The sequence below is a fragment of the Silene latifolia genome, chromosome Y (assembly GCF_048544455.1).
Source record: "Silene latifolia isolate original U9 population chromosome Y, ASM4854445v1, whole genome shotgun sequence".
Lineage (NCBI taxonomy): Eukaryota > Viridiplantae > Streptophyta > Magnoliopsida > Caryophyllales > Caryophyllaceae > Silene > Silene latifolia.
In genome coordinates this window covers 368604809-368616468 of record NC_133538.1, presented here as the reverse complement: position 1 = coordinate 368616468, position 11660 = coordinate 368604809, and the positions used below count along the sequence as shown (strand labels likewise).

At 38.8% G+C, this 11660-nt stretch overlaps 1 protein-coding gene across 1 annotated transcript; it reads left to right on the top strand.

Moving 5' to 3' along the window:
* Positions 1-10506: 10506 nt before the first annotated feature.
* On the top strand, positions 10507-11175 carry LOC141631817 (uncharacterized). Its single transcript, XM_074444439.1, has 2 exons — positions 10507-10896; positions 11002-11175. Exons 1-2 carry the CDS (start codon positions 10507-10509, stop codon positions 11173-11175), a joined length of 564 nt encoding a protein of 187 aa, XP_074300540.1.
* Positions 11176-11660: the final 485 nt, after the last annotated feature.

Here is an 11660-nt window from a genome sequence, read left to right as displayed (position 1 = left end):
AATGTCTCCAAGACTGAGGTCTTTTGACCTATTGAGGATCCTCAGAGTCGGCTTCACGGGGTTTTCCCCCCTTCTATTGCCCGGCCCTTGCGTGGTGTCTCTGTTTTGGGTTGACCTGTCAGTACGTGTGCTAGTTTTAGTAGTAAGATTGTGGCGAAGAGAGTGACTAAGACCATTAAGCTTAGGGACTTGGTCGCAAGGATTGTGGACCCGCAATGTGATTTGCTTCTGCTTCGAGCTTGTACTGGTATTTCGAAGCTCTATTTCTCTCTTCGTACTTTCTCCCCCCGTGTTTTGGGTTAGGCCCATCTTCCTTTCGATGTTGCCCTTCGTTCCAGCTTGGAACGTATTGTCACCGCGTCTGGCCCTGGTTTTGGGGATTGGCAGTCGCGCATTGCTACATTCCCTTTTCATCTTGGCGGTCTTGGTGTTTATGCGGCGGGAGATGTTTTACACTATGCTTTTCTTGCTTCCCGTTTGCAGTCTAACCTTCCGGTATTGTAGATGCTGGTCCTACTTTCGCCGATGTTGCAAGGGTGTTTTCTTAGACTATCGGTTCTGCTATCTTATGTCACCCTAGTGAAATTGCTGCCCCCAAACTTATGAAGAAATTGGCAGACATATATTTCGCGACGGTTGCTGCTACTTCAGAGTCTGTTTTCTCTTTGACACCGCGTCAGCTTGCTTTGTGGAAGTCTCATCACCGTGCCCACTCCTCTGATTGGTTGCGTGCGGTTCCTATTTCTGAGTTGGGTCAGACTTTGAACCGGAGGACTTATCTTAGTGTGCTTGGGTATCGACCGGGTGTTCCGTTATTCACGGTATCTAGGCCATATCCTGCTTGCTCTCGGGTTTTTGCTGATGATGTTTACGGGGACCACACTGTTTCTTGTACTGGTATTGTTGGTGTTAAACATCAACACAACCTTGTTCGTGACACCTTATTCTACATCTGCTATAGGTCTGTTATTTCGACGGGTAAGGAGGTTGATATCAAGTTGGTTGACGGACATGGTGGCTCTCTTCGTCCTGCGGATTTGCTGCTTTATTCCTGGGACAGAGAGCGCGATGTGTGCGTCGATTTGACAGGGTCTTCTCTGTTGACTCAGACTGGGATGCTGGATTTTGTGCCCAGCCGGGTTGTCGTTGATGCTGCTCAGTGTAAGTGTTCTAAGTATGGGGATTTATGTGCGGCAGCTGGTTTTGGTTTCCTTCCCTTCTCTTTCTCTTCACTTGGGGAGCTGGGTTCGGATGCTGTTGCCTTACCCAAGCGGATCCAGAAATTCTCGGTATCTCAGGATGCGGGGGTTCGGGTGGCTGCTTATATTTTTACTAGACTTAGCTTTGCTGTTGCTAAGGGTGTCAGAGCCTAGATTGTCTCTCGGCTCCTCACCAATTTCATGTAAACTTTTATTTTATTTATGAAAGCTGCGTGCATCCTTCTATAATAATAATAATAATAATAGTAGTAGTAGTAGTAGTAGTAGTAGTAGTAGTAGTAGTAGTAGTAGTAGTAGTAGTAGTAGTAGTAGTAGTAGTAGTAGTAGTAGTAGTAGTAGTAGTAGTAGTAATAATAGTAGTAGTAATAATAATAGTAGTAACAACAATAGTAATAACAATAATAGTAATAACAATAATAATAATAACAATAATAATAATAACAATAATAATAATAATAATAATAACAACAATAATAATAATAATAAAAATAATAATAGAGACTTAGGATGGGCATTTATAAAGACCTTACTTGACCGAGTAGACCATCCAATCGGCCGAGTGGAGCCCCATTCGACCGAGTGGGTTTTGGCCAGAGGTTGGAAGTTTTAAAAGTTGGTCACTCGACTGACCGAGTGACCATCCATTACTCGACCGAGTGGAACTCCCACTCGATCGAGTGGACCGACCACTCGACCGAGTGACCGGTCAAATCTGTTTTACGCTAGAAGATTGGTTGATGGAGTGTCGCTTTCGAATCTTATCTTTTCAGATTTCCTCACCTAAATCAACTCCCCAACCAATCCCACCACTCTCTAAACTTTCTAATTTCTCTCTAAAACACTTACCAAACTTATCCTCTAAAACCTCATCTCCAAGTGAAGGATTCTTGCCATCGTTTCTCCCTTGTTCACCCACTTTGTTTGTAAGTCGATTTATACCTTATTCCCCCGGCCTTGGACCGAGTTCGCAACGTCTTTCATGTGTCTCAATTGCTTAAATACATATGACCTTTCCCAAGTACTTGAGGCAGAGATAATAAATTTGGATGATGCCTTAACATATGTGGAAACACCAAAAGAGATCCTAGATCGAAAGATAAGGAACACTGAGACGTGGGGAGACGGCGTTGGTGAAAGTATTGTGGTCTAACCATCTAGTAGAAGAGGCCACGTGGGAGGTTGAGGAAACCATGAAAGAACTGTTGGAGCTTGTGTCCTCCACAAATTAGTGTGATAACATTAAGAAATCTCTTATAGGTTCACAAGGGTATACTTCGTATTTTATCAGTTGATTAACGATTACCTAATAACGGTTGGCTTGCTAGAAAGTTTGACGTTATTATCATACTGATGGCGGTAATCAACTGGTCCCTAAAAGTCACACCTAAAGGATGTGTTTGAGAGATGTGATTATGGAAATGTAATCACATTGATGCCTTATATGACTAAACAGTTAGTCAACGTGTTGATGAGACGATTATTTAATGCCGATTAAATAATATTAGCTGAGACGAATTATTTGTCAATTTGTAAATTGAATATATTATGTTATATTTAATTAGTGTATATAATGTTAGCTTGGACGAATTAATATGTTAATTTGTAATTAAATGTAATCGGTTATATTTAATTAGCTAATTATAAATATGCAATATTTATAGTTAAAGTATATTTTACACGAGATTGTTATAATATATGTTGTCAGGCCGGACATAATAAATCGACTACAATCAGTTATGTATGGACTTATTAAAACCGGACAACATGTATGACAATTAATAAAATTTACACATTATATATAATTTTAGAATAACCAAAAATAAGAGGATTTTATCCTAATTTGTGGTTGTTGCTAAAACCGAAAATAAGAAGAAATATCCTCTTATTTTCGGATATATGGGCCGAAAAATTAAAAGGAAAAAAATTTTACCCTAATCACTCAACCTACACGGTTAAAGGGAGATTAAGGAGAGGATTTTTCTAACCTAATTTGACCTAGGCTCCTCTCATTAAAGAAAAACACAAAACAAAACCTAAAAATTTATCAGTTAATTTGGGATCGATTCTAGCAAGAAGCAAAGGGCATATCTCATATCATCTTGTGTGCAACTGATAGGTGAATATCATTGCGATATTGTTCTTAGGCCGATTTTGCTAGGACCGAAGGTTGTTTCTTCATTCTCTACTTTTGTTTATGCATTTTATTTTATGACTCGTAATCATCTTTATAAATTCGTTATAATCCTTAATAATAAGGGAAGTATACAGATTATTTCCCACAAGTGGTATCAGAGCCAAGGCCACGAATTTTATTTTGATGATTTTCGTAAAATTGGATGTAAAAAATTTTTAGGGTTTCGAAAAAAAAAAAGTGTTCGGCTGAAATTTTTTTTTTAGCCGAGAAGATATTTTTTTCAGCCGTTTTTTTTCCTTGTTTGATGACTTATTTCCATTTTGATTTTTCATATTGTTGTTTTAATCAGTTAAAATAATCATATGATAAATTTGTAGATGTTTGATTTAATGAAGATTAAATTATAATGTAAACGGAAATCGTCTAATTGTTGATGATAAATTGTTTTTTGCTATATTGTTTTTGGCATAAATGGTTCTAAATTGTTGTTTAGAATCATGTTTCATAAATTTACATGTTTAAATTATAAGGTGAATATGTCAATCTTGTTAATAGCAACAATAAACGATTTTGTTCATCAATATCATGTTTTTGCAATTTAGGGTATAATGCCGAATTGAAAAGAAACTTTTAGGGCTGTTTTTGTATTTTTTTTGTCGAGAAAAGAGAGAAATTTTTTTTTTCTGTTTCTGTTACTGTTCACGTTGGGCAGAATTAAAAAAAAAAAAAATTGTATTTTTCCTTTCGGTTTTTGCTGAAAAACCGAGAAAATTTTTTTTTGGGGGCTGTTTCTGTTTTTGCCGAGTATATTAAAAAAAATGGCTGTCTTGTTTTTTTTTTTTTCAGCCGAGAGCAAAAGAAAATAAAAACACTATTTTGCTTTTCCTTTTTTTTTTACCGAGACCCAAATAAAAAAGGGTTTGTTTTCGTTTTTTTGTTTGGTTTGTTTTGGCCTAGAATGATTATACATTAAATTTACAATGTATGATAAATTATTTTGAAGCGGTTCATAATTCATAGATACCTAATTATTTTAAAGAGGTTTAAAATAATGATTGGATTAAATTCATATTACAAGTTTAATGTGAATTAAGATTAAAATTAATGTGATTAATTGAGGAATTGTCACTTAATTTGATCATTTAAATAGGTGGTTTGGGTAAAATTAACCTACATAATTAAAGAATTATGTCTTGCATGTTTAATTTTTTTAGTTGATGCTTTTTATTTTAGTTGAATGAATCGTTGAATGGTTTTATTTACGTATTTTTGTAATCGGTTGTAATTTGTAATACCTAGTGTGGCCTTAGTCAAATTATGTTTTCGTAATGATGGGAACATAATTTTTAATGTAATTTGAGATCTCGTATCTCCATTTGGTTTTCTTTATTTATTACGGTTTTGAAATTAAAATATAAATAGGTTTATTATGTAATTTAAATTGTAATTTTAAAGAAGACTAAAGATGGAGATTGGAGCTCACTCCCGCTACATGGACCAAGATGGAACATCAAGACAAGCTTCTCGGGTCCAAGGATGGATTCCAAATTTGTATTTAATGTTCATTTTGGTAGATAGGCCACACTAGGACTTTTTATTGTTTTTACGTTTTCGTTCTCATTGCTTTTCATTCACATGATAGTTTATGCATCATTTTCCGCCTAAAACCAAACCACCTACTAAAATGCATGAAAATTGACTCATATAGATTGTATGTTAGTTTTCATAGACATACACATGTCACTCAGTTTAAGCCATCACCTTAGTTTATTCATTCACGCATGCTAGATATTAGTTTACTTAAAATGAATTAAAACAAAGTTGATGGGATCTTCCTCTAAAACGGAAATTGAGACTAGTCTTTAGAAGGGCAAACAACTATGAATCCCTTCTTCGTCGGTAGGCATAATATGACCCCTTCCACGTTGGGTAAGTAGTTTGTGTTGACTTAGTTTATCTCAACATTATAGTCCGAAGAGTTTCTCGTGATTATGATGGACTAAAGATAGAATTTACAGAAATTTATCGACCAAGAATTCTAACAGTAGAATTAGCCAAAAGGTTGGCTTATCAATTTACAGATAATTGAGTCTTGAGATCATTTATATAATTCTTGAGGGAGGACAATTATATAAATGCTTGAGTCTTAGCTTATAACAGTTATTGCATTAGACTTAAATTAAAATCGATGCATATGCTTTTTATTTATTCTTCTTTTCGCATTGTAGAACACGTTTATATTACTGTTACAACAAATGGCTGGAAATAACGAAATCCCAATGCCGAGTGCCACACTTGGACGCGAGTCCTGGCTTAAAGTTTTTATGGACAACATGAATCAGTTCACACGACTGAAGAATGATGGGTCCAAATTTGCGGACTGGGAGGCAGCACTATGGAATGCTGCCATTGCTGACGGTAAGCTCAAGTACTTAACTGAGCCAATACCGGTAAACCCAGGCCCCAATGCAGGAGTTAACGAGTCACTTGCTTATAGTGATTTCGTCATGGAAGTGGGTGTGATAAAGAACGTACTCATCTTTGCAATGGAAACCATTTTGCAGAGACGCTTCATTGCCCAAGGTGCAAACAATATTTTCACCACGCTCACTAACGAGTTCTCAAAAGCACCGAGAATCGTTACTTATGAGCATACCTGTCGCTTCTTTGATGGGAAACTCCAAAAGGGCCAACCGATTAGCCCACACATTCTTAACATGATTGAGAATGTCGAGAAATTGGAGGCACTTGATTGCAAAATCAGTGAGAGCATTGTCATTGACCGAATGCTTCATTCTCTTCATAATGGTTTTACTCTTTTCAGGCGAACTACTACATGAATGACTTAAAGAAAAGTCCTCATGAGCTACACTCACTTCTTGTACAGACCGAGAAGGATATGAAATTGAGTGGGAGCATGAAGCAGGATGTTCTCACGATTTCCAACAAGGGTAAAGGTAAGGGCAAAGCTCCAGGCGACCTAACTGTAGGTAAGCCAAAGTTCAAGAAGCCAGGAAATGGTAATAGTGGGCCTGGTGAGACTAGTGGCTCACAGGGCAAGGCAAAGAGCAAGGGTGGTGACATTGAGTGCCACCATTGTCAGAAGAATGGACATTGGTGGAGGAACTGTCTTATGTACCATGAGGACATAAAAGCAGGCCGCGTCACTCCTATTGGTATGTCATCTTATATTCATATGATTGATATTAACCATGCAAGTTTCGGAACTTGGATACTTGATACTGGTTGTGGTTCTCATTTGTGTAATCATTTGCAGGGCCTAAGAAACATCACACCTCTCGGAAAGGGTGATGTGGACCTGCGAGTCGGGAATGAAGCTAGAGTTGCTGTTGTCTCGAAGGGAACATATGTAATCCAAATCCCTAGTGGTTTTGAGTTATTTTTAAATAACTGTTACTATGTACCCAGTTTGTCTAAGAACATTATTTCAGTTTTCGTACTTGATAAGGACGGTTTTTCATTTTTAATAAAGGATAATAGCTGTATTTTCTCTTTCAATGAAATGATTTATGGCAAAGCAGTTTCCATGAATGGAATTTACATCTTAGATAAAACCACGGAAGTATTACACGTGAATAATAAGAAATTAAAAGTTGGTGACAAAGATCAAACCTATCTATGGCATTGTCGAATGGGACTCATAAATTAGAAACGTGTAAAGAAACTCGTCGATAATGGGACTATTCCCGCATTCGATTTTTCTACATATGGCACGTGTGAATCATGTCTCATTGGCAAAATGACTCGAATTTTCTTCAAAGGTGTTGGAATGCGCGCTAGTGACCTATTAGGACTCATACATACTGATGTTTGTGGACCTATGTCAATTACCGCTAGAGATGGCTATAGATATTTTATCACTTTCACGGACGATTTGAGTAGATACGGATATGTCTACTTGATGAAGTATAAAAGTGAGTCCTTTGAGAAATTCAAGGAATAGCAGAACAGGGTTGAGAACCAACTGGGTAGAAAGGTTAAAGCGCTCCGTTCAGATCGGGGTGGCGAATATCTTTCAAATGAGTTTGATCAACACCTTAAAGACTGTGGAATCGTTTTGCAGTTAACTCCACCTGGAACACCTCAATTAAATGGTGTGTCCGAACGGAGAAATCGAACCTTACTTGATATGGTTCGATCCATGATGAGTCACACGGCAGTGCCTGATTCATTATGGGATTTCGGTTTTTTGTCAGGTGCTCTTATACTTTACCGAAGTCCAACTAAAGCTGTCGACAAGACTCCATATGAAATGTGGAAGGGAACGGTCCCTAACTTGTCCTTTATTCGGGTTTAGGGCTGCGAGGCTTATGTCAAGTGGAGACACGAGGATAAGTTCGGCCCGCGATCGGTCAAGACATACTTTATAGGTTATCCAAAAGGAACGTTTGGTCATTACTTCTACTCGCCTACCGAACATCGAGTTTTTGTTGCGGCTAGTGCGACGTTCTTAGTGAAAGAATTTCTCGAGAACAAGACAAGTAATAGAACCTACGAGCTGTCGGAGATTCCAGAACCAACAACCGAGAAACCGATGGAGGAAGTTATTCCTCCAATTGATGATACGGTTAATATTCCTCAGGAACCTAGGAGGTCGGGTAGAGTCTCTAACCCTCGGGACAGATACATTGGTATGGTCGAGGAGAATGACGTTTTGCTCCTAGAGAGTAATGAATCCGCTACCTATAAAGGTGCTATGACCTGTTCCGACTCAAAGCTATGGCTCGAAGCCATGCAATCCGTGATGGACTCCATGTATGAGAATGACGTATGGGATCTTGTTGATTTACCTAATAAGGTAAAACCTCTACAGTGCAAATGGCTTTACAAAATAAAGCATTCTGTAGACGCGCAACCAGATACCTATAAGGCACGACTAGTGGCAAAAGGTTTCACTCAAGTGCATGGATTGTATTATGATGAGATTTTTGCACCTGTAGTCATGCTACGTTCCATTCGGATAATCTTAACGATTGCCGCATTTCATGACTATGAAATTTGGCAAATGGATGTGAAAACCGCCTTCTTAAACGGTTATTTGGAGGAAGAGTTGTACATGGTGCAACCCGAAGGTTTCATAGATCCTGAACATCCTAATAAAGTATGCAAGCTTAAGCGTTCCATTTATGGACTTAAGCAAGCTTCTCGGAGTTGGAATCATCGTTTCGACCAGGTGATTAAAGAGTATGGTTTCACTCGATCGGTCGAGGAACCATGCTTATATATCAAGTCGAGTGGGAGCAAGATTATATTCTTGATATTGTATGTCGATGACATACTCTTGATTGGGAATGACATTCCTCTCTTATCTTCGGTTAAAGGATGGTTGAAGAACCATTTCCAATAATAATAAGATGAGAGAGATTTTAGAGAGAGAAAAACCTCAAAAAAACTAAAAAAGGGTTTTCTAGGTTTCAGCAATGGCGAAACACAAGAAAAACTTTACCAAAAATCTTCAATCAAACAGTAAATCACCTATTACTTCTTCAAAAACGCCTCAATTCTCAAAAAATCAAAAACAAGTAGATACTAATGTAGCTAGTAGCAGCAAAGGGATAGCTTCAGGATCAAAATCTCCGAGGAAGATCAATTTACGATATAATTCGGCTGATTTTGAGTCTGAATTGGAAGTTATAGTGGAGGATATTGATGACGAGGAGGAAGCTGTATCACAAGATGAGGATAAATTGCAACCGCCAGCACTCCGCCTCTCTTCTGATGATGTAGTAGGTGAGATTCAGTACTGGTCTACTGCGGTTTATTGTTACATTTTGGGTGCGAATCCTCCGAGTTCTGTTATTTCTGGGTTTGTGAAAAGAGTTTGGCAAAGTTATGGGATTGACCGTATATCGTTCATGCCTAATGGTTTGTTCCTTGTGCGGTTTAAGACTAAGGAAGAACAGCAGGAGGTTGTTAACAATGGCCACCTTATGTTTGATAATAAGCCTGTAATCGTTAAAGAGTGGAGTCCAAATGCAGAATTGATTAAACATGACATATCCATTGTTCCCATCTGGATGAAACTTTACGGCTTAGACATCAAATTTTGGGGTAGTGTGTGCCTGCAGAAAATTAGTGGGTTGGTAGGGAAGTTCATCAAATGTGATGATGCTACGACTCATAAGGCTTTTCTGGGCTATGCTAGGGTCATGGTTGAGGTCAAGGTTGGACAGCCTTTCCCTACTGAGTTAGTGTTTCTGGATGAACTAGGAAACACTCAGAGGATTAGGGTTGTTTATGATTGGCTGCCTCTTAGCTGTGTGAAATATAAAGGAATGGGTCACTTAGCTGATCATTGTAGGAAGGAGAGTGATGCTAAAGTGAAGAAGGTATGGAGGCCTAAACAGAAGGCTCCTACAGTTCCTAAAAAGGCTCCAAAGACTCCTATTCCAGTTACCACTCCAAAACCTGTCTCTCCTGTAGTGCAGCTGGTGACACCTAGTGTGCCTGTCAGACGAGCAGAGTGTGGTGACAAAGCTAATGGGGGTACAAATGGGGGTAATGAACAAGGGTCTACTGCACAGTCTGCACCTAGGATATTTCTTACTAGGATGCTCAGGAATGATGCAGGTGAGGCCAGGATTTTTACACCCAGGGGGATCACCTTTATGGATGCACTCACTTTGTCCATTCAGAAAGTCAAAAATGATTGTCAGCAGAAAATGGTTAGTCAGAGGAGCCTACCTGATAATGGGTAGTCTGGGCTTCTGGAATGTGAGAGGACTGAACAGCATTTCCAAACAAAATGAAATAAGGTGGTTTATGCACCAGAATAATGTTGGGCTGTTTGGTTTGTTAGAAACTAAAATAAAAGGGGATAAGTGGATTAATACTAGGAATAATATGTGTGGTGATTGGGCTATTTGTACTAATAATAGTTTTCACAAAGGGGGGAGAGTTTGGCTTTTGTGGAATCCTAAACTTTTCCAGGTGGACATGCTTCATACAACTGCTCAATGTATTCATACACAAGTGAAGGACATGATGTAAGGATCTGTCTTCTACTTTACTCTAGTGTATGGTTTTAATAAAATTGGTGAGAGAGAAAGCTTATGGCAGGATTTGAGGAATTATGCCACCACAGCTAATGGTCCTTGGCTTGTGGGTGGGGATTTCAATAGTGTAATGAGAATGGGGGAAAGGATTGGAGGAACTGATGTTACATTGGCTGAGATCTTACCTATGAGGAAAGCCTTGGATGACTGTCAGTTACAAGAAGGGAAAATGATTGGGTCCTATTTCACTTGGAACAACAAGCAAGATGATGGGACTAGAGTTTATAGTAAGATAGATAGGGTGCTGATTAATGATGCTTGGCTTCAGAGGTTTCCTGACTCAGTGGCTCAATTCCTCCCTGAGGGGCATTTTGATCACTGTCCTTGTGTGATCCAGTTCAATAGGACCAGTGCATGGAAAAAGGCACCTTTCAAGTACTTCAATATCTGGGCACTTGCTGATAATTTTGATGAGGTTGTGCAACATAGATGGCAGGAGGATATTGATGGCTCTCCTATGTTTAGGGTCACCAAAAAACTCAAAGGTCTGAAGCACAGGTTGTAGGAGTTGAATAGAGAGCAATTCAGTGACATTGAGAATTTAACCCATGTCACTGAAATTGCTCTTCAGAACTTTCAGGAGCAATTAAGGCATGATCCACTTAACAATGAGATGTGTAAAGCTGAAAGAGCTTGTGCTCAGGAGCTGATGGGTTTAAGGAAGGCTAGGGAGATGTATCTAGCTCAGAAAGCCAAAGAAAGTTGGGTTAAAGATGGGGATTCTAACACTTCATTTTTTCACTAAAGTATCAAAAGAAGGAGGTCAATGAATAGGGTGTATCAAATTTCGATCTTCTTTGGAAAGCTGTGCACTACACCGAGGACATCAAAGTGGCTTTTGAACAGTTCTACAAGGGTTTACTAGGTACATCTACTGAAGTTAAGCACGTGAAACCTGGAGTTATAAAATCTGGGCGAGTGTTTGACCGATGAACAGAGGGAGATGTTGAGTGCTCCAGTGGACTCGATGAGGAGATTAAGGCTGCTATGTTTTCTATTCCAGGCACCAAGGCTCCTGGGCCACGATGGCTATAGTAGCCAATTTTTCAAGGATAGCGGCATATAGTTGGATCGAAGTGTGTAAGGCGATCGTAAATGCTTATGAGACTGGGAATGTTTTGAAAGAGTCTAACAACACTATTTTGACTCTCATCCCAAAGGTGGAGTTGCCTGCCACTGTGCTACAGTTTAGGCCAATTGCATGCTGTAACACAGTGTACAAATGCCTTG